At 41.0% G+C, this 20,930-nt stretch overlaps 2 protein-coding genes and 1 pseudogene across 7 annotated transcripts in view; 2 read left to right on the top strand and 1 right to left on the bottom strand.

The window, feature by feature from the left end:
* Positions 1 to 10,612, bottom strand: part of MFSD8 (major facilitator superfamily domain containing 8) — a 46,885-nt gene extending 36,273 nt beyond the window's left edge. For 2 of the 4 annotated variants that reach the window (XM_012473029.3, XM_012473030.3), the window contains exons 1-2: positions 10,441 to 10,612; positions 2,266 to 2,357 (exon numbers count right to left, since the gene is read on the bottom strand). In XM_012473029.3, the coding sequence (XP_012328452.2) occupies positions 2,266 to 2,357; positions 10,441 to 10,502 (154 nt within the window). In that variant the 5' untranslated portion in view covers positions 10,503 to 10,612. Of the gene's footprint in view, positions 1 to 2,265; positions 2,358 to 10,440 lie in introns of those variants that run through there. The other 2 variants (XM_012473032.3, XM_064383902.1) reach the window with 2 other exon arrangements.
* Positions 10,613 to 10,688: 76 nt separating this feature from the next.
* The window catches only part of ABHD18 (abhydrolase domain containing 18), a 63,377-nt gene continuing 53,135 nt past the window's right edge, over positions 10,689 to 20,930 (top strand). The window contains exons 1-2 of one of the 3 annotated variants that reach the window (XM_064383898.1): positions 10,689 to 10,987; positions 18,831 to 18,950. The gene's annotated coding sequence lies outside the window, so the exon portion shown is untranslated. Of the gene's footprint in view, positions 10,988 to 11,145; positions 11,161 to 18,830; positions 18,951 to 20,930 lie in introns of those variants that run through there. The other 2 variants (XM_064383897.1, XM_064383899.1) reach the window with 2 other exon arrangements.
* Positions 16,294 to 18,499, top strand: LOC105731333 (gamma-aminobutyric acid receptor-associated protein-like 2; annotated as a pseudogene).

Here is a 20,930-nt window from a genome sequence, read left to right as displayed (position 1 = left end):
TCTCTGCTCTCCCTCTTTCTGCCTAAATGTAGAGAATAGATTGAATTTTGTTATGTTTTTAGTTCTTTGAGACACAATTGAAATTCTGTATCTACAATCTGTCTTGGGACATTAAGACACTGGTCTAATTAAGACTGTATATTTAAACTTATGAAATTTTGCACTGGCTAGGTGCAGTGGCTCACGCCTGTAATCCCAGCATTTTGGGAGGCCAAGGAGGGTGCATCACCTGAAGTAAGGAGTTTGAGACCAGCTTGACAAACATGGTAAAACCCCATCTCTACTAAAAATACAAAAAAATTAGTCAGGCATTGTGGCACATGCCTGTAGTCCCAGCTACTTGGGAAGCTGAGGGATGAGAATTGCTTGAACCTGGGAGGCAGAGGTTACAGTGAGCCGAGATTGTACCATTGCACTCCAGCCTGGGCAACAGAGAAGACTCCATCTCAAAAAAAAAATAAATAAATAAAAATTTTTAAAAAGAAATTTTGCACATTTTCAAGAAGTAGCAAAACAAATTATTCACTGATGGCTGTAAAGATAAAATACTTTTGGCCAGGCACAGTGGCTCATGCCTGTAATCCCAGCACTTTGAGAGGCTGAGGGGGGTGGATCATCTGAGGTCAGGAGTTTGAGACTAGCCTGAACAACACGGAGAAACCAGTCTCTACTAAAAATACAAAATTAGTCAGGTGTGGTGGTGCATGCCTGTAATCCCAGCTACTTGGGAGGCTGAGGTAGGAGAATCGCTTGAACCTGGGAGGTGGAGGTTGCAGTGAGCCGAGATCACGCCATCACACTCCAGCCTGGGCAACAAGAGCAAAATTTCATCTCAAAAAAAAAAAAAAAAGATGAAATACTTTTCTGAGTACAAAGAAGTGTTAGGGACTCTAAGCAGTTGTCTAGTTTCATTTGTATGTACACTCCTTAATACTGTTTTTTTGTTTCTTTTCATTAAAAAATATGAACATCAAATAAGTTTGTAAACTTTATTATTACTGTTATTATTATTATTTTTAGACAGAGTCTTGCTCTGTCACCCAGGCTGGAGAGCAGTGGCCTGATCTCGGCTCACTGCAACCTCCACCTCCTGGATTCAAGCTGTTCTTCTGCCTCAGCCTCCCCAGTAGTTGGGATTATAGGCGTGTACCATTATGCCCAGCTAATTTTTGTATTTTTAGTAGAGACGGGGTTTCACCATACTGGCGAGGCTGGTCTTGGACTCCTGACCTCATGATCCACCTGCCTCAGCCTCCCAAGTGCTGGGATTACAGGCATGAGCCACTGTGCCCTGCCGAACTTTTTTAACAGTTAGTCTTTCTTTTGTCAGCTTAATTCACAGGCCTCAGGCACATAACATAACAGAATAGAGGAAAAGTTTTTCCTACCCTACAATACATATAATGGACTACGCAGCCTTTAAATAAAAGGAAATAATCAACCCAGCAGTTTGGGTGGCCGAGGTGGGTGGATCACAAGGTCAGGAATTCAAGACCAGCCTGGCCAAGATGGTGAAATCCTGTCTCTACTAAAAATACACAAATTAGCTGGGCATGGTGGTGGACACCTGTAATCCCAGCTACTTATGAGCCCGAGGTGGGTGGATCATGAGGTCAGGAGTTCGAGACCAGCCTGGCCAAGATGGTAAAACCCTGTCTCTACTAAAAATGCAAAAATTAGCTCGGCATGGTGGCGGGCACCTGTAATCCCAGCTACTTGGGAGGCTGAGGCAAAGAATTGCTTGAAACCAGGAGGCCGAGGTTGCACTGATGTAGTGAGCTGAGATCGTGCCACTGTACTCCAGCCTGGGCAACAGAGTAATACACCATCTCAAAAAAAAAAATAACAATAATTAAAAAAAAAAAAAAATTATCACAAGTGCAACATGGATCAACTTGAGGACATGATGTTGAGTGAAATAAGCTTGCCACAAGAAGAAAAATATTATATAATTAATTTATATGAGCTATCTAGAATAGTCAAATTCCAAGAAACAAAGTAGAATGATAGTTGCCAGGGGCCAGGGGATAGGAAAATAGGGAGTTGTTTCATGGGTATAGATTTTCTCTTCTGCAAGATGAAAATGTTCTAGAGATTGGCTGCACAACAATGTGGATATACTTAAGGCTATTGAACTTAGATATGGTAACATGACAAATTCTATGTTATACACTTTTTAACACAAAAATAATTTTTAAAAAGTAAATGAAGTTAAAATATGACATTTGATCTGAATTGTTAAAATCACGTATTTCTAATACTTACCTACACTGCTGAGAAACATAGTAAGATATAAAATCCTAATAGATCTCCATCGGCTCTTATAATGCTCTTCAGTCTCTAAAATGTCCCATTCTCTAGGTATAAAGAAGAAAAAAGTAGGATAAATTTAACTCATTACCTGTGGATCTTTAGTGCCAACAATTTTGTTTTCTCCTAAAGTTATAAAAATGATGTGATAGAGGTAGAATTTACTAACATTGGTTCTGCTGCACTAATTTATGAATAAGCATTATTCTTTTGAATTTCCATGGATTGTATTTATGTATCATTGTATATAGAAATCTAGGAAACAGTATAGTTTTTAAAGGGGAAACATTTTGCTACTGTTGGCATGTACAAATTTATTAATCAAGAGTGTTGTAATTTGTAAAACTAACAATGAATAAACCATATAAAGATAAACTAACTACAACTAGATCTCCCATAGCTACTAAGTACTAAAAACTAATAACTGTAATCAGTATAACATGCTCTACTTGATGACTGCAAATTAAATTGCTGCAAGCAGCTGTTTTGGCTTCCTACTTCAGAAAACAGGAGTGATACCAGGATGTTTAACATAACCTAAGACAGGCTGGCGCAGGTGGCTCATGTCTGTAATCCCAGCACTTTGGGAGACTCAGGCAGCGGGATCACGAGGTCAGGAGATCAAAACCATCCTGGCTAACATAGTGAAACCCCGTCTGTACTAAAAATACAAAAAATTAGCCAGGCATGGTGGCATGCACCTGTAATCCCAGCTACTTGGGAGGTGGAGGCAGGAGAATCACTTAAACCCAGGAGGCAGAGGTTTCAGTAAGCTGAGATCACGCCACTGCACTCCAGCCTAGGCGACCCAGAGAGACTCCATTTCAAAAAAAAAAAAACAACCAAAGACATTTTCAGCTTTCGGATCTCCTAAATGAGTTAACAGATAAATTTTACCAGCAGACCAAAGAGAGACCATGACCCCCCAGACTTACCTGATCTTTCGGATAAGCATCTGACCTGGACCAAAGTCATGTATGCTTACTAGACATCCTACCTCCATTAGGTGACACATGAGTCTATATATCCATTACATTTTCACACATACAATAGAAAGAGTTAACAAGTTCACCTTAATGTGAGCATTATCTTTTCAAAATAATCAAGACATGCAGAACAGACAAAATGCCTTCTTATGTTACAAGATTAGTTTCTTAAAAATAAACCTTACTAAGAAGTGTCAATTTGTCTCCAAAAATAAAACTTTTTTTTTTCAAATGTGATATGGTTGGGAGAGATAAAGAAGAAAGGGAGAAGGGAAATAATATTTTTTAGATGTATTATATGCCAAATGTATTAGTTTGTAACATAAAGTGTTTAACACTGTATATATATAATTCCATAGAAACAAGCCTCTTCTGAGTCAAAGGAGAGTAGGTAAGAAAAAAATAAAAATAAAAGACTTTAATGATAATGTAGCTTACCTGAAAAAATACCAGAAACCCAGATGCCCATACTTTGAAATCAATATACTAGAATTTGAATAAAAAATCAGATACATCTAAGTTAGGGAATCAAGAAGTAAATTATTTGATCCGAAAATATATAACAGAATTGTTTGAGTGCCTTCAAACTGATTTAGAGCTCAGTCAAAATCTTTCTTCTTTTAATGACAATTATTAAATATTGAAAGGATAAAATGAGAAAATATTAATTTAATGGCTACTTTCTATGTAATAATGGAAGAATCACCAACGGATGCTGAAACAACTGGTTCAAAGATTGTTAAGGAGAGGATAGTCAAAAGCCCTCAAGTGTCACTCCAGCGTCTGCTTACTAATTACAAAATGGAACATTAACCTTTATAATTCAAAGATATAGCAGTCGCCCTCTTAACAAGTGATCATATTTGACATTCCCAAAAGTAGGATGTCCTGACATCCTGTACCTTTTGATGTGATGTATTGGGATGTTCTCAACACAACCCATGTGATATTCCTGCCAGAAATGGCCAGGGTCTATTTTGAAATAAACAGTCCATAAATCCAGAGTATGAGATGTTCTACAGAAAAACTGACGTAGACTTTTCAAATATTTTAATGGTGACAAGAACAGAGATAGGTCAAAGGAGAGTTTTAGGTTAGAGGAGTCTAAAAAGACATAACGAATGCATAAACATTGATTAGCTCCTCTATATGGCTCCAGGTTTTTTTGTTTTTGTTTTTATAAAGAATATAAAGTATATTTTTGGAACAATTGGAAAAACATTGAGTATTAATTATATATTACATGATATTCTTGAATTAATATTGTATTTCTAGTTGTGGTAACAGTGATGGAGTTGTGTAAAAGAATTTCTTTGTCCTTGGGAGACGTAAGCTGCAATCTGGGATACTTGGGACACAGTGTCACAATGTCTGCAACCTACTTTTGAGTACTTTGGCAAAAGAAGTGTGTGTGGGTGTGTGTGTACCCACAGAAAAATTTCAGCAGTGTGGAAAAGGCTAACAGTGACAGGATATAGAGTGTTCATGATTATTTCAAGTTTTCTATGGATTTAACATTTTTCAAAATAAAATGATTTACTTTTCCGTCTTTTTAATTAAAAAATTATAACTTCAGTGAAAAAAAATTATCTTTCTACTTTGTTGGAGATCGTAGAAACATAGGAGAATGCAATTGTCCTTCAACGAATTGACCATATTTATTACATTTTCTTAACTTTGATGATTCAAATGTGTCACATGCCTGAGATTGAATTTCCAGAGGCTTCTTTCTTGTATTACCAGGGTTTAAACAGGAACGCTGCATTTTCAAGATGATTTGCTTAACTTTTAAAATTCCTTTCTATAATTACTGTTGTATTCCGGCATTAGTTCCCCATATGAAATTCTCCTTCCAGTAAAACTGTAGTGCTACAGTTTTATCCTGTTCAACATTTCTATCACAAACTGAAATACTCCAAATGATAGCATGCTTGTCAAACTTGTGACTTAAAAACTAAAAGGAATACATAATATAGTGGAGTGAACTGATTAGCAAAATGAGTTAGATAAAATTTAACAATGGCCAGGTGCAGTAGCTCACAGCTGTAATCTCAGCACTTTGGGAGGCCAAGGCGGGTGGACTACTTGAGGTCAGGAGTTTGAGACCAGTGTGGCCAACATGGTGAAACCCCAACTCTACTAAAAATACAAAAATTAGCTGGGCATGGTGGCAGGCGGCTATAATCCCAGCTACTCGGGAGGCTGAGGCAAGAGAATCACTTGAACCTAGGAGGCATGGGTTGCAGGGAGGTGGAGGATGCAGTGAGCCAAGATTTTGCCATTGCACTTCAGCCTGGGTGACAGAGTGACACTCTGTCTAAAAAAAAAAAAAAGAGAGAGAGAGAGAAAAGAAAGAATTGTGTGCTCACTGGCAAGGGAGCACAGTGGTATAACAGTTACAGAAATAAAGACAAACTGAAAATATTCTATAAAGATATGCTCTATAAGGACAGATGCCCTAATAATATAAATTTTACAGAGACTAAGTTAAGGTTGCAAGGAAAATTTGAAACCACTTGTAACATTGGATCAGTAACCTGTGAGCTACAAATGGTTTTTACAGATGCATACTTGCTATCAGTTTGATGACAGAAAACACCAACTCTGAAGTACAAGTAAGGAAAATGTCATCCCCTCCCCCACCAAATTCTATTCCTTTCATTAAAAGACCTATATACACTTATTTATTGTTATATTTTAAATGTCATTACAAAAAAATTTTTGTGGAATTTGTTTTCTGGTTATCTAAATATCTATATAATATCTTTGATTTTGCCCCTTGCCCTGAACCAGCCTAAAATATTTACAATATGGGCCTTTACAGGAAATGTTTGCCAACTCCTATTGTCTTAAGTAAAGCTCCATAGAGGGGGTCAGTGGGAAGCACTGAGGATTCAAGAGGCCTAGCTCCACCAGACCAGCAAATAACAACCTATCTTGTTTGTGGGGAAAGGTTGGTGGTGACCCAGATATGTTTGTGCAATATATTCAAAGCGAACAGGTCCTGCCAACTAGTTGTACATAGGTTTACTTTACTAGGGAATATACTTGTGTTTTTAAAGACATATTGAATTATTTTCAAAATATTCCTTTTTTGTTTTTAAAATGCTGAATCTAGAACCTCAATCAGGGGTGTTGATTATTGGCAGGAACACCTAAATTTGGACAGATCCTAATGAGCATCAATTACCTGGATCAAATCAAAGCTAAGAGTATAAAAAAATTTCTCTTTTGTACAAGGTGACAGAATGCACCAGAAGACCACACTTAACCATTACTCAGGGATCTTGCAATTTTTCTGGAAAATAGCTAAAAACCAGGAAGAAGCAAAAAGAATTCTGAGAAAACTGAGAGGAGATCCAAGATGCTGATCACTAGCAGCTCGGGATCGTAGTTTCCAGAGAAAGCGCAGAGAACGAGAGGACGCCACACTTTCAGACGAATATTTGTTGCTCACGGACCAGGAGATTCCCAGCAGAGGAGCCCCACGTGTCGCCAGGGTGACTCTTGTGGCCAGCGCGGCGGTTTTGCTGGTGCCTTAGGGCGCCAGTTTTTGGTGCAGAGTCCGGAGATTCCCGGGCAGAAAAGCACCATCCATCTTAACACCGCTGTTTTGGCCGGCACAGTGGATTGCTCAGATTTCGGTGCTGGGAATCAACAAGTTGGACGTCTGCTCAGAGACCTAGTTAGAAAGTTGGTAATTACAAAGACAACAGACGGATAAATATATAATGAAGGGAAGAAATCAGCATAAAAAGGCAGAGAATACTCAAAATCAGAATGCCTCTCCCTCTACAGGGGATCACAATTCCTCATCAGTAACGGAACAAGGCTTAATAGATTACGAGTGTGTTCCAATAACAGAAGCAGGTTTCAAAACGTGGGTGATAAGAAACTTCTGTGAATTAAAAGAACTTGTTCTAACCCAATGCAAAGAAACTAAGAACCTTGAAAAAAGGTTTGACGAAATGTTAACGAGTATGGACAATTTAGAGAGGAATATAAGTGAATTGATGGAGCTGAAAAACACAATACGAGAACTTCGCGAAGCATGCACAAGTTTAAACAGTCGAATTGATCAAGCAGAAGAAAGGATATCAGAAGTCGAGAACCAGCTCAGTGAAATGAACCGAGAAGACAAGATTGGAGAAAAAAGGATGAAAAGGAAAGAGCAAAGTCTCCAGGAAATATGGGACTATGTGAAAAGACCTAATTTACGTTTGATAGGTGTACCTGAATGTGATGAAGAGAATGAATCCAAGTTGGAAAATACTCTTCAGGATATCATTCAGGAAAACTTTCCCAACCTGGCAAGGCAGGGTGATATTCAACTCCAGGTAATACAGAGAACACCACAAAGATATTCTTCAAGAAGACCAACCCCAAGGCATATAATTGCCAGATTTATTAGGGTTGAAATGAAGGAGAAAATACTAAGGGCAGCCAGAGAGAAAGGTCAGGTTACCCATAAAGGGAAACCTATCAGACTTACAGCAGATCTCTCAGCAGAAACCCTACAAGCCAGAAAAGAGTGGGGACCAATATTTAACATCCTTAAAGAAAAGAACTTTCAACCCAGAATTTCATATCCAGCCAAACTAAGCTTTATAATCGAAGGAAAAATTAAATCCTTTGCGAACAAACAAGTACTTAGAGAGTTCACCACCACCAGGCCTGCTTTACAAGAGCTTCTGAAAGAAGCACTATACATATAAAGGAACAACCAATATCAGCCTTTCCAAAAATATATCAAAAAGAAAAGAACATTAACACAACGAAAATTTACACTAACTAATGGGCAAAACAGCCAGCTAGCATCAAATGCCAGTATTAAAGTTATATATATTCTAATCGGATAAAAAGCCAAAACCCATTGGTATGCTGCATCCAGACCCATCTCACATGCAAGATACACAAAGACTCAAAACAAAGAGAAGGAGGAAGATTTATCAACCAATCAGAGAGTAAAAACAAACAAATAAATAAAAAGCAGCAGATGCAATTCTCGCCTCTGATAAAGTAGACTTTAAAGCAACAAAGAGCAAAAGAGGCAAAGAAGGACATTACATAATGGCAAAAGGATCAATGTAACAAGAAGAGCTAACGATTTTATAGATCAACGAGACAGAAAATTAACAAGGACATCCAGGACTTGAACTCAGACCTGGAACAAGTAAACTTAATAAACATTTATAGAACTCTCCACTTCAAATACATAAAACATACATTACCACCTCACACCTATTCCATAAGTGACTACATAATTGGAAGTAAATCACTCCTCAGTAATCGCAGAGCATTTCATAGGTTTAAATGAAATATTGGTTGGCTGCTCGTTTGTTATTTTCTTCCCTTATTCCTTCCTGTTTACATCAAGTATAATTATTGGTATAAAAAAGAGGTTTCCAATACCCATTACTAAACTGCATTCTAGCCTGGGCAAGAAAGCAATACTCCATTCTCTCTCTCTCTCTCTCTTCCTTTTTCCTCCTCTTCTTTATACTTTTTCTTTCTTTCTTTCTTTCAAAAAAAAAAAAAAAGAATTCTGAGAAAACCAGATGTCACAAAGTCCATGCACTCAAGCTTACGCACTTAACTAATAGGAAAGACATTTAGCTCTGAGTCAGAACTTCCAGGTTGTAATGACACACAATTATATTAAGCATAGATACAAGGTTATCAAAGCTGTAACAAACAAGAAGTCCCAAAATAAAGCTGGTGGAAAAGATATGGTGACAGCAACAACAACAACAAAAAACTGTTGCTGCCAGATTTCAAAAACGTGATGCAGAACAGTCTGCCAGAAATAGAATAGTCAGAAAAACTAAAAGCAGACATAAGTACTTAAAAAGTATAGCAGTGGACCCAGCGTGGTGGCTCACACCTGTAATCCCAGCACTTTGGGAGGCTGAGGTGGGTGAATCACTTGAGGTTAGGAGTTCGAGATCAGCCTGGCCACATGCTGAAACCCGGTCTTTACTAAAAATACAAAAATTAGCTGGGTCTGGTGGCCTGCACCTGTAATCCCAGTTACTTGAGAGGCTGAGGCAGGAGAATGGCTTGAACCTGGGAGGCGGAGGTTGCAGTGAGCCAAAATCGCACCACTGCACTCCAGCCTGGGCCACAGAGTGAGACTCCATCTCAAAAAAAAAAAAAAAGCATAGCAGTGTAGAATAAATAAATTAGTACAGAAGCAAACAGTCCCAAATGTCTCAATAGGCTCTAAGGACATCACCCTGTTAAAATACATTTCAGCATCGATATTTATTTTAGTGATCTCAAGATAAAATCAAGTAAAGATAAAACTGCATTCCATATACTGTTTAGTAAATTGAGGACCAGAGAAATACATTTTCCAAAGGGTTTTGAGTTACAGTGATCAAAAAAGGTTTGTTGCTTATGAGGAACAAATGAGTAAAAACATACTCATAGACAGCTGAAGTTTAACTGAGTTTATTAATTTACTTGAGATAATTATTATATATATTTCAAATAATAATTCTGTTTTCCTAAAGGTAAAAATACCTAAGTATGCAGTAAGAAACAAAAGTTAAACATTTCTGAATCACTGCCCATAAACCAGGATGAAAATAACCAGAATTACAAGGATCAAAATACTGACATGTTATTCTTTCAATGTCTTAAAATTAGTCTTTATTTATAAATTTGGCATAGGACAAATGTGAGCTCATTTTAGACAGGTTTACTTGTTAACAAAATATCAAGAAGTTGTCACGCAATTAGGCCGCAGGTCATTACTAAGACCGACATCTTCAAGTATCATTAAAACCATCATTTTGGAACTTATGTGAAATATGGAAAGTGATCAGCTACAAAGGGCCAAATATGGAATGCAGAAGATACAGAATGTGGTGGCTTAGCTGCTGCAACAGGTAAAGCAGCAGCCTGGGTTTCTCTAGCCCGTCACCCGAACCCACGGACTCATCGCCGCACCCTGCGGCCAGACGCACTTTCCCCTATGTTGGGAGCGAATCTCCTCGGCTCACACAACCCGGCCGCCGGCTCCCACCGCGCTGGCACCCCTCTGGCAGCAAGGGTTCATTCCAGTACGGCTGACGCCCGGAAAGGAGCCAGTCCCAACAGCGCAGGTGGCTGAAAGGTCCCTCCACCAGGATCTGCTTACCTGTTTCCGGGTGTGTCGCCCAAGAGCGGCTCCTGTTCACTCTCGATACTTAGGCCCGCCATAGTTACAGTCCCTACAAGGTGTCATGCGCCCAAGGTGTTGTGCGTCCAACTCTCGCGACACCTGCTTTTTCCCATTCCGGGTAGCTTGAAGCTGGCAAAACAAGCTTGCAATTGTGCGTGCGCATCTGACGGTCAGAAGTGGGCGGAGCGCCCCGAGGTCGTAAGGCGGGGTCACGCGGGAGGCCGGACGGCGCAGGGCGAAAGGAGGTTGCGTCCTTGGCCTCCTCCCTCGGTCCGCTCTTCCTAGCCTGACGGGGACGGAGAACCTAGGAGAGCTCGGGGCGTGTCCAAACGGCCGCCCCGCCCCGGGCTAGACTTTTTTCCTCCTCTTCGCCTTCCGCGGTACCTAGCATTTCGGTTCCTGGAAAGGCTACGGGAGCTGCTGTTGGGGCTCTGACTAAAGTCGAGTCCTCGAAAGGGAGCCTCGAGAGCGGCGGTGCTGGGAGACCGGGTCAGCTCAACTGCAGGCACCCGCCAGGCAGCCAGTAAGTAACCGGCCCAGGCCGAGCTGCCCGCTCCTCTTAGCGCGCAGTGTACGTGCCGGGAAGCAGGGACCCGGGGCGCGGAGATTGGCGGGAGATGCGCGGGTCCAGAACGCGGGGTGAGTCTTGGGGCGAGAGACAAGGCTGGAGTCCGCGGCGCCCTCCGGAGGTCCGAGGTAATGGGGGCAAGCGGGCAGGCAGTTCCTTTCCCCAGCAGAAGGTAGAGGTGGCTTCCAGCTCTCTTCTCTAGCTCGGCTAGCTGCAAAGGCGCCTTACCTGGAGTGCTTGTTAGAGCCAGGCCTGAAGGTAGGATCCGCTGCTTGTAATCTGCAGGTCCCCAATGCGCACCTCAGCAGCGCCGGCGCCTACTGGGGGCTCAGCCTTGCAAAATGCCACTCAGCAGAGCCTGGTGCTGAAACATGTGATTTCAAAAATGCACAGCACCTGCCTAGCAATGACCAGCTCCTTTCGTCACAAGGAAGGTGACATTTTTAGAAAACGTGATGGATTTCTTCACTAGATCTCCATGTTTATTTCCTGGTGGTTATGCATTAACGTTTTATCTCTATTAGGCTCGTAGGCTAGCTGGTGCCAGTAGTCATTCTATGTCTCATAAACTACCGTTTTATTAGCGCTAGAGACATGCTCATGTAATTTCATTTGATCACAACTATCCTATGAGATAGGCAAAGCAGACATATTTCTATTTTACCAAAAACTAAGATCCAGACGAGTTAACCCAGAGTCACTTGGTGGGCAAGTGGCAGAGTTGGAAACCAAACTTAATTTTTTTCAATTAATATTTATGAGCATTTACCCTATGCTAGGTCCTATACTAATTACACAGTTGTGTATGGTATATACCATCACTTCTGATCTTCGTGTCATTTGCGACCTTGTGTTTATCAGCCCGGCACAGTTCACTGGTGAACACCTTAACTTGAAACGTGCTATTAGTTCAGAAATATCTTCTAAATCAAGACCTGATATTTTGTACTTGGATTCATTCTTGCAGATTAATTTGTAACAGCTCACAAAAACATGTCAGATTCCTATTATTGGTTCCAAGAAGATACATAGGTAGAAAATTTAGTATTTTCTTCCCATAATATCCTTTACTATGTTGTCATTTTTAATCCCAGGGCTAGCAATGTGTGTCACATATATAGTGGACAAGGGGATGTTTATCCAGTATAGCAGTAAGCACAATGGTTCCTATATGTTGGATGAATGCTCATTGAATTACCTCATCTCATCCTTAAAACTATCCTCTGAAGTGGGAATTGTCTCAGGTATACAAGGAAATGGAAGGCAGGGAGATTAAGTAACTTGCCTAGAATCATACAACTAACAAGCAACAGAGCTAGAATTCAAGAAACAGGACTCCTGATTCTAAAGCCTGTGCTCTTTACCACCAGACTTCTTATGGGAAAAAATGGCAAAACGGCAAGAAGAATCTTTCTTCATATCTCAAAAAAATATATAATAGATACTCAGTTTATCTAAGTGAAATGATTAGCTATCATGTATTAGGGCAGGTATTACTTCCTGTTTATAGGTTAAGGTGGCTTACTCAAGGTCATACAGCTAGTAAAGGAATCCCAGTCCTCCAACACTGCTCTTTTCCATTGTTGCCTCCAAGTGATGACTTCAGACCATAAAAGCATGTGGAATGAGTACATGTACAGCTGGTGAAATCTAAGTAAGCTTAGTGTATTATACCAGTAGGAAAAAAAAAAAAAGGAAAAAACTGTTTCTTAGGAACACACCCATAGCATCCAAACAAACATTTAAAAACAAAACAATATATTTTTATAAAACCCATGGAAAAGAGGAGCTAAATTTGAAGAGATTAGATTATTTCCCAAATGTTTCACTCAAGAATATGAGACAGTCCATTTGGTGGATTTCCTTAGGTGACTGGCTGGAATAGATACCCACACCCCTTTCAAACAAACAAACTTCCTATTTTCCTACTCTTGTTTAGTGTAAGATTAAAAGGAATTCTTTTTTTTTTTTTTTTTTTTTTTTTTGAGACGGAGTTTCGCTATCGTTACCCAGGCTGGAGTGCAATGGCGCGATCTCGGCTCACTGCAACCTCCGCCTCCTGGGCTCAGGCAATTCTCCTGCCTCAGCCTCCTGGGTAGCTGGGATTACAGGCACGCGCCGCCATGCCCAGCTAATTTTTTATATTAGTAGAGACGGGGTTTCACCATGTTGACCAGGATGGTCTTGATCTCTTGACCTCGTGATCCACCTGCCTCGGCCTCCCAAAGTGCTGGGATTACAGGCTTGAGCCACCGCGCCCGGCCGATTAAAAGGAATTCTATTTGTTGAATTATATTTGTGAAGCTAGGGGAGTAGATTTTAACAGTGGATGTCTGAGGTATCTAAACCCTTTCTTAGCTACTTAAACTTGTACAGACATTATTTAGAAGTAAAGTTATAAAACTGTCTTTTTTTTAGGTAGGTAAATACATTCTTGTACATGGTGGTATTTTTTAAATTTTAATTTATGCCTTTGAGATATATATCACCAATGTAAGGATAAAAGTCCAGAAAAAAATTAGTGTTGCATAGTTAAATAGTTAGGTACCAGAATGACAGGAAATAAAAGTACTAGATAGCATAATAAATGATGAGTGTCACTTTAGCAATAGAGCTCATATCTAGGAAAGACTTTTTATTTCTTGGCACTGTATTAGAACTTCTATTTTTGTTTCACTTTGTTTTTCCCTTTCCCATTGATAATTGTGTCATTTTGGCTTGATACATCAAAAATGGATTCTATTTCTGAGAAGCTCATTGTTGTCTGTCCATCCTGAAGTTGGGACATTTAAGTATCTGGCATGGCTCCAGATGGTGCCTCATTTTGGTAATTTGGAGTTATGTTCACCCTGGACTTGGATTTTTATCTGTTCGTGGTGGCACTGGATACCCTGGATCCAGCCAGCCCTGTCTAGAAAGACCTACATATTTAGAGAGTTGAGTTTTTTGTGGTGTTCTTGGAGGTGAAATGGGATTTAAGAAGATTTGTAGAACCCCAAATCTCAGAACCAAATTTATACTAACCTATATGTATGTTTGATTTACTTTCTGTTTCTCATTTATTGGTTGTTTACTAGCAGGTAAATACAGTAAGGAATATGCTGTGTCTCGGCTTGGAGTGCTGACTTTTGTGGCCTATTACACAGGAAATTAAAGTGATTTGGGAAGGTTTTCTTTTTTCTTTGTTTTTTTTTTTTTTTGAGGTGGAGTTTTGCTCTCATTGCCCAAGCTGGAATGCAATGGTACAATGTCAACTTGCTGCAGCCTCCACCTCCCAGGTTCAAGAGATTCTCCTGCCTCAGCCTCCCAAGTAGCTGGGATTACAGGCACCCACCACCACACCTGACAGATTTTTATATTTTTAGTGGAGGCATGGTTCACCATGTTGGCCAGGTTGGTCTCGAACTCCTGACCTCAGGTGATCTGCCCACCTCGGCCTCCCACAGTGCTGGGTTTACAGGCACGAGCCACTGGGAAGGCTTTCTAGTTTGGGTTGAAAACTAGAAATAAGTAAATAATTTAGACAAACAATAAATGTAGTACTTTACACAAAATATTTGAAAAGTTCATTGTTCTTAGGTCCTTTCTTACTTCCTTTGCAACTTTCTCATTCTATATTTTTGTCTTACCTTGGTTTTATCTACTGACCTAGAAGAATATCAAAGTTTAGGAAAATAGAGTATCTCATGAACAGTATATTACTTTTCTTCTTACTGTAAAATGTAAGTGTTGGATTTTTTTTTTTTTTTTTTTTTTTTGAGACAGGATCTTGCTCTGTTACGCATGCTGGAGTGCAGTGGTACAACCGTGCTCACCGTTGCCTCAACTTTCCAGGTTTACACAATCCTCCTACCTCAGCCTCCCAAGTAGCTGAGACTACCTGCACCACCACACCTGGCTAGAGTTCAAAATTTTTTTGTAGAGACATGGTCTCACTGTGTTGCCAGAACTTGTCTTGCACTCCTGGGCTCAAGTGATCTTCCCGCCTTGGCCTCCCAAAGTGCTGGGATTATAGGCATGAGCCACTGTACCTGCCGAGGATTGTTTTTTTTTTCTTTTAAGAGACAGGGTCTCACTATGTTGCCCAGGCTGGTTTCAAACTCCTGAGCTCTAGCAATCCTTCCTCCTCAGCCTCCCAAAGTGCTAGGATTACAGATGTGAGCCACCACACCCAGCCTAGCAAGGATTTTTAATTTTGTTTTACTATCATGGATTCCATTTATTGTTATTGATGCCATGGATGTTAGAAAGGAAGATGATGTCCCTGGTTCATTTTCTGCCACTGTTAAGAAAATGAGTGGGCCGGGTGCGGTGACTCTCGCCTGTGATCCCAGCACTTTGGGAGGCCGAGGTGGGTGGATCACTGGAGGTCAGGAGTTCGAGGCTAGCCTGACCAACATGGAGAAATCTCGACTCTACTGAAAATACAAAGTTAGCCGGGTGTGGTGGCGCATGCCTGTAATCCCAGCTACTTGGGAGGCTGAGACAGGAGAATTGCTTGAACCCTGGAGGCAGAGGTTGCGGTGAGCCAAGATCGTGCCATTGCACTCTAGCCTGAGCAACAAGAGCGAAACTTCGTCTCAAAAAAAAAAAAAGAAAGAAAGAAAAAGAAAAGAAGTGAGAAGTGGCCTATAATACATTGCAAAAGGCAGTGAAATCTTAGCTTGGTGCAGTTGCTCTTGTCTGTAATCTCAGCACTTTGAGAGACTGAGGTGGGATGATTGCTTGAGCTTGGGAGTTCAAGACCAAGCCTGGTCAACATAGCAAGACCCTCATCTGTACGAAAAATAGATTAGGCCAGGCATGGTGCCTCACACTTGTAATCCCAGCACTTTGGGAGGCCAAGGCAGGTGAATCACCTGAGGTCAGGAGTTCAAGACCAGCCTGGCCAACCTGGTAAAACCCCATCTCTACTAAAAATACAAAAATTAGCCGGGAGTGGTGGTGCATGCCTATAATCCCAGCTACTTGGGAGGTTGAGGCAGGAGAATTGCTTGAACCTGGGAGGCAGAGGTTGCAGTGAGCCAAGATCATGCCATTGCAGTCCAGCCTGGGTGACAAGAGCCAGACTCCATTTCAAAAAAAAGAAAGAAATTATCCAGGCAAGGAAGGTGACCTGTGCCTGTGGTCCCAGCTACTCTGGAGGCTGCACTGAGTGGATTACTTGAGCCTACGAGGTTGAGGCTGTAGTGAGCCATGATTGCCCCACTCACACTGAAGCCTGGGCAACAGAGGAAGACCCTGTCTCAAAAAAAAAAAAAAAAAAAAAAGACAGTGAAGACTTGCACAATATGACATGCCACTGTTCTACTGCACTTCAATAAATGTATGCAAAAGATGTATTGATACTGTGTATTTTAACAATTCCACAAAGACCTAGGGAATAAAATAATTAAAATTAATATCACCAAGAATTGTATTTCCTCAAGCCATAGAACCTCCCCTCCCCCAGTATATCCAAAGAGTTGGCGTATTATTTGGAATATGTAACACTAGTCAGAATTTTGGTAAGGAATAATCTATTTCGTTTCTAACCCAACTGGGTGTACTTCAGTTCCCAATTCTGACACTAACCACCCAGAGTTAATGCAGACTGCACAAGCTCAGTTCTTCATCCCGCTAATCAACTTGGCTAAAAATTTAGGAGTTCCTGAGAGCCCTGTTGGTCTATAATTTGTTAGAATGACTCGGAACTCAGGAAACAGCTATATTTATGATTATAGGTTTATTATAAAGAATACAACTTAGGAGCAGCGCAATGAAGAGAAACACGAGGGAAGGTATAGGAATGAATGTGGGTAGTCGCCTCTGTCGCTGCTGCCGCCGCCGTCATTATTGTTGTGGTCGGTACGCTAAGTTCCGCGGCTCCGAGAGCCGGTTCCGTCCCCTCCCCGCCGCCGCCATGAAGTGAATGTTCAAGGAGGACCACTCTTTGGAACACAGATGCGTTGAGTCCGCAAAAATCCAAGCGAAATATCCCGACCGGGTTCCGGTGATTGTGGAAAAGGTCTCAGGCTCTCAGATTGTTGACATTGACAAACGGAAGTACTTGGTTCCATCTGATATCACTGTGGCTCAGTTCATGTGGATCATCAGGAAAAGGATCCAGCTTCCTTCTGAAAAAGCGATCTTCCCGTTTGTGGATAAGACAGTCCCACAGTCCAGCCTAGCTGTGGGACAGCTTTACGAGAAGGAAAAAGATGAAGATGGATTCTTGTATGTGGCCTACAGTGGAGAGAACACTTTTGGCTTCTGAGGGCCATTGCTGGGTTAGGTGCACTGTTACTGCTTGTGTATCTTGTAAATAGCCATTTTCAGTTATTATCCCAGAACCTCTTCACATAGACCTATTACATTTGTAACTGGATTTATTTCTTAATATATTGGAAAGTTTTTGTTTCTTTAGACTAGTAAATTATCATACACAGAGTTTTATTTTGAGTTTTTCTTTTCGTGCATTGTCCTCATGGCTGTATTTTCCAGGAAACTTGCCCTTCTGGAAATCATATTTAATGATATTTCCATATCAAAGTGAGGTAGGTGCAATATTAAAGTGAAAGAGAAGGTGATGCAGTTATTCTGGATTGTGTTTGAGGTGTTAGATGGCTAAGTATTAAAATTATCCAAATTACATCCTTAGCAATCAGAACACTTACTTCACTAGAATTTGCCAACTGCCAATCATGTTGGATTGAGCTAATCTGTTCCTCTTTCTGAAACTATTAAGGTAAATAATTAACAATAAAAACTCCTCTTAAAAAAGCAAAAAAAAAAAAGAAAAAAGAAAGGAATGAATGTGGAACTGCCTGGCCTCTTCCTAGGGAGTATCTCCTTCCTGACACACCAAGGTGTTCATCAACCAGAAAGCTCCACCAAGGTTTAGTGTCCAGAGTTTTTATTGTAGTTTCATTAGTAGGCATGACTGATTCAATCTTTGGCCATGTGATTGAACTCACTTTCCAGCTCCCTTCTCCTCTCTGGAGGTTAGAAGGGCCTAAAGTTCTAACCCTCTATTCATGTAGTTGGCCTTTCTGGTGGCTAGCCCTGATTCTGAAGACGTCAGTGGGCCCATGGTGAGTTGCCTGTTTAGCATAACAAAGACACTCATCACTTCAGAAATACCAAGGGTTTTAGGAACTTCATGCCAGGAACTGAGGCCAAATACCAGGTATCTATTGCCCAGGTTGGCGTGTAGTGGCACCACATTGGCTCACTGTAACTTCTGCCTCCCAGATTCAAGCAATTCTCCTGCCTCAGCCTCCTGAGTAGCTGGGATTACAGGCGCCCACCACCACACCTGGCTAATTTTTGTGTATTTTTAGTAGAGACCCAGTTTCACCATGTTGGCCAGGCTGGTTTTGAACTCCTGACCTCAAGTGAACCACCCACCTTGTCTTCCGAAAGTGCTGTGATTACAGGTATGAGCCACCGCACCTGGCCCAGATACACTCTATTATTCCACACTGACATGCACTCTACAAGAAAAAAACTAGTCAATTTAAATATATACTACATACACTTATGTAATTGTCATAATTGCACTAAAGTAGAAAATATATATATAATGAAGACAACATTTCAGAAGTTAGTTTGCCTTTTACCATTTGTTTCGTGATTAAAAAACAAAATTTTAAGAGGCAACTGTTTTTACTTTGTTTTGGGTTTTTTTGTTTGTTTCTGACAAGAGTATTAAGTGAATGAAAATATATAAACAAGATTTAGACAATCTCTTATCCCCTCCCCAACCCTCCCCTCCCTTTTCATCCCTCCCGTCCCATCCTGTCCCTCTGTCACCCAGGCTAGAGTGCAGTGGTGTGATCCTGGCTCGCTGCAACCTCTGCCTCCTAGGCTCAAGCAGTCCTCCTGCCTCAGCCTCCCAAGTAGGTGAGACTACCCAGGCGCACACCACCACACCCAGGTAAGTTTTGTATTTTTCGTAGAGACAGGGTTTCTCCATGTGGCCCAGGCTGGTCTTGAACTCCTGGACTCAAGCGATCCTCCCACCTCGGCCTCCCAAACTGCTGGGATTACAGATGTGAGCTACCACGCCTTGCTGATTTAAAAAGATCATTTGCTTATAAACAAATGTTTATTCAAGTCTGTGGAGTTTGGGGGTTCTTTCCCCACTACCAGTAGGAAAATGTGAAGAAAGTAAGTAACATCTGGTATTGAAGGTGCCAGCCCAGATACTCTACTCAAAGGCTAAGAAGTACAGTTGGTTTCTCTCAGTTGTGATGTTTATATTTTTGTGTAATCTCCTTCCTTGAGTTTTGGCAGAACCCATGATTTGCTTTCTAACCAATAGCCATATGGCAAAGGTGATTGGCTGTCATTCCCATAATTACATTATGTTACATGGCAAAGGTATGACTCCTATGGCTCACACTTACTTTCCTGCTGGCCTTGAAGAAATAAGCTGCCATGTTGTGAACTTCCTATGAAGAGAGCCATGTGACAGGGAGCTGTGGTTAGCCTCCAAGAGCAGAGGCTGGCCTCTGACTGACAAACAGAAAAAAAAAAAAAAAAAATTGAAGCTCACAGTCCCAAAGCCACAAAAAAAATGAATTCTGCCTTCAACCTGAGTAAGCTTTGGAAGTGCGTTCTTGTCTTTTCAAGCCTACAAATGAAAATGCAGCCCTGCTGACACCTTGATTGAAGCCAGATGAGATCCTGAAGCAGAAAACGGAACTAAGTTGGGTTCTTGGAAGGTAATCTCCAAGGAAAAGGGAAGAAGATGGAGGAAACAAACTAGATACAAAAGATTTATTCCTCAGATTCTTTTCTTTAAAGGGCTTCGTTATTAAAAGCTTCCAACTATTTAAATTATGTGGTGGTCTTTTTTGAAGAGAATAATATTAACCTTAAGTTCTGTGGTTTTTTTTTTTGGAGGGGCGGTTAGAAACAGTGTCTCACTCTGTTGCCCACACTAGAGTGAAATAGCATGATCATAGCTCACTGCCACCTTGCTTTCCCAGGCTCAAGCGACCCTCCCACCTCAGCCTTCTGAGTAGCTGGGACTACAGGCACACACCACTGACCACTGCACCTATTTATTATTTTTGTGTGGGATGGTGTGTCACTCTTGTCACCCAGGCCTGTAGTGCAGTGATGTGATCTTGGCTCACTGTAGCCTCTGCCTGCTGAGTTCAAGCAATCCTCTCACCTCAGACTCCCAAGTAGCTGGGACCACAAGCATGTGCCACCACACCTGGCTAATTTTTTGTATTTATTGTAGAGACAGGATTTCACCATGTTGCCTAGGCTTGTCTTAAACTCCTGAGCTCAGTCAGTTCACCTGGCTCACCCTCCCAAAGTGCAGGGATTACAGGTGTGAGCCATGGCATCTGGCAAGTTCTGTTCTGAGATAAATAGGATGGTGAACTACTTCTGCCTGAAGCAGTGGATCACCTGAGGTCAGGAGTTTGAGACCAGCCTGACCAACACAGTGAAACCCCTTTCTCTACTAAAAATACAAAAATTAGCTGGGCGTGGTAACTGACGCCTGTAATCCCAGCTACTTGGGAGACTGAGGCAGGAGAATCGCTTGAACCCAGGAGATGGAGGTTGCAGTGAGCTGAGATCGTGCCGTTGCACTCCAGCCTGGGCAACAAGAGCAAAAACTCCATCTCAAAAAAATAAATAAATAAAAGAATAGTGAACTACTTCTGCTTACTGACAAAGTTGTCAAAAGGAAAAGAAAGCATCAATTTACTTCCCCCGAAAATTTTATTTGGAGACCATCAAATTAACGCCAAATTTTATTTTGTATTCGATTTTCTTTTATTTTCTTGTGATAAAATACACTAACAAAATTTACCATCTTAATAATTTTAACTCTGTAGTTCAAAGGTAAGTATATTTATATTGTTGTGTGACTGTCACCACCATCCATCTCCAG

The sequence above is a fragment of the Aotus nancymaae genome, unplaced genomic scaffold (assembly GCF_030222135.1).
Source record: "Aotus nancymaae isolate 86718 unplaced genomic scaffold, 86718_ANA_hifiasm-v0.15.2.pri h1tg000033l, whole genome shotgun sequence".
Classification (NCBI taxonomy): domain Eukaryota; kingdom Metazoa; phylum Chordata; class Mammalia; order Primates; family Aotidae; genus Aotus; species Aotus nancymaae.
The sequence above is the reverse complement of the archived record's forward strand: the minus strand, read 5'-3'. Positions and strand labels throughout refer to the sequence as shown.